This window comes from Bactrocera latifrons, unplaced genomic scaffold (assembly GCF_001853355.1).
Source record: "Bactrocera latifrons isolate USDA-ARS-PBARC rearing strain unplaced genomic scaffold, ASM185335v1 scaffold_143, whole genome shotgun sequence".
Taxonomy (NCBI): Eukaryota; Metazoa; Arthropoda; class Insecta; order Diptera; family Tephritidae; genus Bactrocera; species Bactrocera latifrons.
The window spans coordinates 206,815-212,751 of record NW_017534886.1 but is presented as its reverse complement, the minus strand read 5'-3'; the positions used below and the strand labels follow the sequence as shown (position 1 = coordinate 212,751).

Below are 5,937 nucleotides of genomic sequence, written 5' to 3'. Positions count from 1 at the left end.
AGTATAAAAATGTCGTTGCCTTCAAAAATTTGATTGAGCTAAGCTGCCGAATACATTCGAAACACTTTTCAAAAAGTAAACTCATCGTTGTTATATAGTATGCGTTATCAAGTAGTTTTTGACACAATAAATTACAACTGCTTGAATATTCAATAGGAGGGTGCAAAACTCCTCATTCTTTACTGGCTTAGATCCTGCTTACGCGGATATACACGAGTTAACAACACCGTGCCAGACGTTTTTTTTTTCGCAATTCAGCGCCAATTTTTCTGAACCTGGCTCCAAAGTGCAGCGAGGTCCTTTCTACCTGATCTCTCTAACGAAATGGTTGTTTTCCTCTTCCTCTACTTCCCCCGGCGGGTACTGCGTCGAAAAGAAYAACTGCAAAACTCCTACTTGTAATATAATTACTACATGGATAAAAAGCCTGCACTTGMTAGAGGCCAACACGAATAAAATAACTCTGTTGATATAATATCATCTATTGATAGCTATAGCCCACTTGACTCTATTTGGCTGCCAACAATATCACGTCACATCTGCAAAGTTTTTTTTTTTTGTCTATTTCCTGTGAGGTTATGTAAAGTGTCTAAAATCTATGCGAACAACCCCACTTCAATTCAGGCCGTGGAGAAATACATCACGCGTGTSATTCGCSAGTTACCAGTCGAAATACTCGAACGAGCCATCGAAAATTCTACTCAATGGATGGAATATCTTAGACGTGGCCGCGACCAATATTTGAGAGAAATAATATTCAAAAAATAAAAGCCAAAGAGTATTCTTTTGAATAATAATAAAATTTACAAATTAAGTTTRAAGTTTATGTGTTTTTTCTTTATAAAAGAAGGGAACCTTGAAATGGATCACCTTTTATATGGTCATTAATATAATTACGGAAATATGGATATTACTAATGCTAATGTTAGTAGATAGCACAATTTTGCTAATTGAAACTTAAAACAGCACGTACCTGSGCTCTACAATGTGTGAAGAAAGACAGATAGGCTTTGCAACATTATCAGTTGAAAGTGGTTTTTTAAAAATTATTAATTTTCAATCCAACTGTATTTTGAATGAAGTTTTGAAGTTCGATATTATGTTTTTAGCTCAACTTCAACTTTTATGAGGCATTGTCATTTTCGACAATAGTATCAAAAATTTTCAACTATTACCAAGCAGTTGTAGTTGAACATTACTACGTTTATTTAAGAAAAATATTAATAATGTAAAAAAAAAWTATTTATAATTTTAAAATATTTTTATCAGTTATTTTATACAAATACATAGAAAGGTGTAAAAGTTGTTTAGCCTCTGGAAAAAAAAATGGCAAGCTAAAATTTGGTAAGAGTAAATACAACAAAAAGATAATGTAAGTGTTTCCAGCGTAAAGAGTGGGTACAATATAYTATTTCGAGGAATAAACTTTTTGAATAAAACTAAATTTATGATTTTTATTCGTTATCCGTTATTTGAAACCTTTGAATTTTAATAGTTTYCAAAAGTTATACATTTTTTTGTTGTCGAAGGGGCAAAGAATTTGACATTTGCCTTGAACGATAAGTTGTCTCGGGCAGACCGTCGTCTCAAAGCATACCTCAACTTTCAATTTATCAATCTATCTAAATCACACGTAATAAGTACGAGGTCCTGTAATGAATTGTTACGAGCCAGAAAACATATTTATATACATACTGACATACCTGAGATCTATTGGTACTTTCAAACTTATATAATCATACTTGTTTAGTACACATTTGTGGTTTTCGGGAAGCTATTTAGTTAAAAGTTAAAAAATTTACGAATATAAATTGTAGACATTGGATAGCATAACAGTCCTTTMAGTAATTTGTAGTAGGTCACTCATTTCAAAACACTTTAATGGCTATAAAATCACAAAATAAATATAAGTAAAATAAATTCCATAAAAAATAATTACTTTGCTTTTAWATATCACAATAAAGTGATAAAATGCTAAATAAGCGGAAAAAGAAAAATTAATTGGTTAAAGCAAACAAATATTGTAAAACAAGAAACACAAAAAAGAAACAAAAAACTAAAATCAAGGTCTACTAACACTTACCAAGCCCCCGCATTGAGTATACCATTGCTGTAGGTGGAAAGGGGCACGCCGTTGGTGGCGGTGAATCCGATGCTGGAAGCACTTTATAGGAAGCTGTTGTGGCGGTGCCGACGCCGCTAGTGCTACCTTCCGAATCCGAGTGTGAATTAGTTTCCAGACGCATGTACGCTGATACTTTCGACTGTATATCAATCGGTAACTGCAAGATYAAAGTGAGGAAGAGAAAAAAAGTTGCGATTTTACMAATGAAGSTTTTGAAAAGAATTTATTGTTACAAAGTTATTTTTTTAATTAAAAGTTGTTTTCTTGACGCGTAGTTTTCATTGAGTTGAATTAGTATGTTTTGGCAATCACTTACACCGGAACAACATTCGAGAATCGTGCAAAGTTACTACCAAAATAATATTTCGAGAGGACGAAGCTCGTGACACTTATTACGTCGTGTCACGAGCTTCGTCTCTCTTCGGTCGACATAATTGTCCAGTAGAGTCAGTAATTCGAACAATCATGGATCGATTTCGCTTCACATTTACTTTAGTGGTTAATGCGCATACTTAGAAACGCCGTACAGTGCTCACCGAAGAAGTCATTGCTACAGCGGAACARWRTATSGAAGAAGATCCGAATGAGTCCATCCGCCTTCTCGCAGCACAAGCTGTGCGCCTTAACTTTATGAAARATTTTGGAGAAGGATCTTGATATGCGGGCTTACGAAATCTGTTTGGGGTGTTCCTTGGGGTGTTCTTTGGAGGATGATGTCATGTATAGAAGTTTACGAAACTGAGGACARTACTCTGAGCGAYATTCACTTGATGGTGGCCAGAAGCGATTATGGCTCAAGCAGCTCACAACTTCCAGTCTTTGATCAAGTATCCTCTGGGTGGCCAGAAAACATCCGATTGAAGGCGAACTAAAGTGGGAAGGCAAAAAACCACTCCACAGGGTTGTGCGCTGGATTTGGGACCCGCAACGTAAAAAACACTACCAATGAAAAAGCGTAAACAGACTCGGATGAGAGACCCCCCKTTTTATAAAGTCCTCTCTCGATGAATAAATACCAAACTCTACAAGTCACTCATCATCCCCGTCATGATATATGGACCAAAGGCATGAACGATTACAACATTTGGTGAGTCGTCGTTACGAGTTTTCGAGAGAAAGGTTGTGCTGAAGATTTATGGTTCTTTGCGCATTGACAACGGCGAATATCGTATTCGATGGCAGGATGAGCTGTACGAGAACAAAGAGAGAGCGACTACGCTGGTTAGGTCATGTTGTCGTCCSCCTGTATGAAAACATCACAGCCAGCTTTGGAAGAATTAGACGCAGTACCCGCTGGGGGAAGCAGAGAAAGAGTAAGACCTTTATTCCATTGGAAAGATCAACTGGAGAGGAACCTGGCAACACTTAGAATCTCCAATCGGCGCCAAAAGAGTGAATAGGAATGACTTGCTGCTGTAAACTTGTGTATTACCGCGTAAGCGGTGTCTACATTAATGAAGAAGAAGAAGATAGACCCGAACTAGTCTCTCAGTTTTTGAGATACTGGTCTGAAATTTTATGCAAGTCCGTTTCTAAGCAAGAAACTGCTCATGTGTCGGAACGGACAGTGGCTTACTATAGCATTTAACTACCAAATGATCTGAAGTTTTTGTATGGAAACCTTTTTTATTTAACGAGGTATCTTCTAGATCTAAATTTGGCATAGAGTATTACCCGAGGCATCATTACAAATTTGTTTGTATCATTAAATACCATACAAACTGAACTTTCCAAAATAAGTGTTTGTACGAGAACTCTTTAATTCGGAGTGATATCGGCAAGGCAGTGTTACGATTTCCTAAACTATYATTCAGATGGGATCAATTTAGACTATAGTTGCCATTCAAATTGGCCGATCAAATTCAGAATAAATATCCTTTTCTACCATTTAAGGGGTTACATGGGTTTACTGGTTTCGAAAAATCATTTTTTTTTTTAACATTATTAAATTCTAAAACACATATAAAATATTGTCTTAAATTTTTAAGTTGATCCAAGTAATAGTTCCAGAGATACTGCCTTGAGAATTCGTGCGCCCGAGGCTAGCGAGGTTGAGTACGCCATTTTAAACGCCGTTTTCTCGAAACCGTGTTTTTTAAGTCAGTCGGCAAGATGTYTCAAGCACTACTCAACCGATCTTCATGAAATTTTACACAGGTCTTTGAGATACAAGTCTTAAAGCATTGGACGAAAGATTGTTCGATTACAACTATTTGAAAAAATTATCGCGGAATTTTCACTGAAATTTAAATTTTTTTTTTTTTTTTTGTAAAAAGAGCTGCTAAAATCCAATTTTCAGTTCTTTTTCTCTTGTCCAAGATCTAAGTTAAGGTTTTAACTAAAACACGTACTTTTCACTTTACATGATTCTATAAGGAGTTATCTTGCCAACACGGCGCACCGCAATGGCCGAGTTAAAAACTTTTTTTTCCAAAAATTTCTTTGTTAATGGTGTATGTTTGTAACAATAAAAAATTCTAATAAAACATTTAATTTTTTATGTGTGAAAAAATTGTTGAAAAAGGCTGTTTTTTACCCGAGGAAACTCTTGTAACCCTTTAAGTCGTAAAACATACAACTGTGAAGGATATTACAGCTTCAGTACAAGCAAAGTCACCGTACTTTCTTGTGGGGAATTGATTTTACTTACCGATGATACTTTTTGTGGCATGAAACTATCTGGCTTGCACTGCAACAGTTGTATTGCTAAATTTATATCCGACTTGTAGCGTTCCTGAAAAACAGAAATAAAGCAAAGTTGTCATGAAATGTATTTAACACGTTTTAAACTAAATAGCATTCTTAAGTAAGGTAGAATTATAAATTCTAAAGCGTAACAGCACAACACATTTCTACTCTACTGTCGTAAATATTTAATGCACTTTTATTAAAAACTAAGAAGCGCATATTAGCAAAGCAAAATTGTCTCCAAAGACACGCAATCCCAGTTGCACGTGTCAGCTAAGTGTGCCGGGCCGTATGAGCAACCACATTAATTTAGCACTGCACTTGCAACAATGCTTGCTCTCATGCGCACAGTCATACATAGCCATATTTTGCATTTTTCACACTCTCCCTGCATAAACAAACACAAATAAGATTTTCCACAAATAATTTCCGAGTTTGTGAAATATCCGTGCTTTGTTTCACTCACCACACACACACCATTGTGCGCCTGCACTTGTAAGTTCACACACACACACACACACCATTGTGCGCCTGCACTTGTAAGTTCATGTGTGACTGACCCAAATTCTTCAAATGGAATAAAGATTCTCATCAAACTGTAAATGCGAAATACTTGTCACAACACATGTTCCTACAGCTATGCTCAGATGTTRGCAAGGAATGCCTGCATATTCATTTGATAACACAAAGTCAACAGTTGCAGTAAATTGCCTTGTGTTGCAGCTAGTTGTTGCTGAAATTGCCGTCACCTGCCACTTTGTTTTGAATGGGTTGAATTTCACTCTTTTCATTTATTTGCATTCGTCATAAAGTTCCCATTATTTGTTGCTGTTCATATTATATGTGGCATAAACATGATTTTCGGTACATACATATGTATACAGTCAAGAATTGGCAATTTACACATGTGCTTATGTTTTATTTATGTCTACTATTGCAGTGGTTTCAGTGATCGAAACGTAAATAACACAAAACTTTAATAAATTGCAGGTGCTTTTTATAGCCACCTATAAAAATTTATCTATTTCCATTCACAAATATGTTTAGTTCGTGCTTTTAGAAAACCAGCCTTGCGATAGCAACTTTATGTATATAACTAAATATATAGTAATTTAAAGCGGATC

General features: G+C 35.7%; 1 protein-coding gene across 4 annotated transcripts in view; it reads right to left on the bottom strand.

The window, feature by feature from the left end:
• LOC108965647 (tight junction-associated protein 1) overlaps nucleotides 1-5,937 on the bottom strand; it is a 124,902-nt gene that overhangs the window by 8,956 nt on the left and 110,009 nt on the right. For 2 of the 4 annotated variants that reach the window (XM_018928192.1, XM_018928194.1), the window contains exons 3-4: nucleotides 4,776-4,859; nucleotides 2,078-2,282 (exon numbers count right to left, since the gene is read on the bottom strand). In XM_018928192.1, the coding sequence (XP_018783737.1) occupies nucleotides 2,078-2,282; nucleotides 4,776-4,859 (289 nt within the window). Of the gene's footprint in view, nucleotides 1-2,072; nucleotides 2,283-4,775; nucleotides 4,860-5,937 lie in introns of those variants that run through there. The other 2 variants (XM_018928193.1, XM_018928195.1) reach the window with 2 other exon arrangements.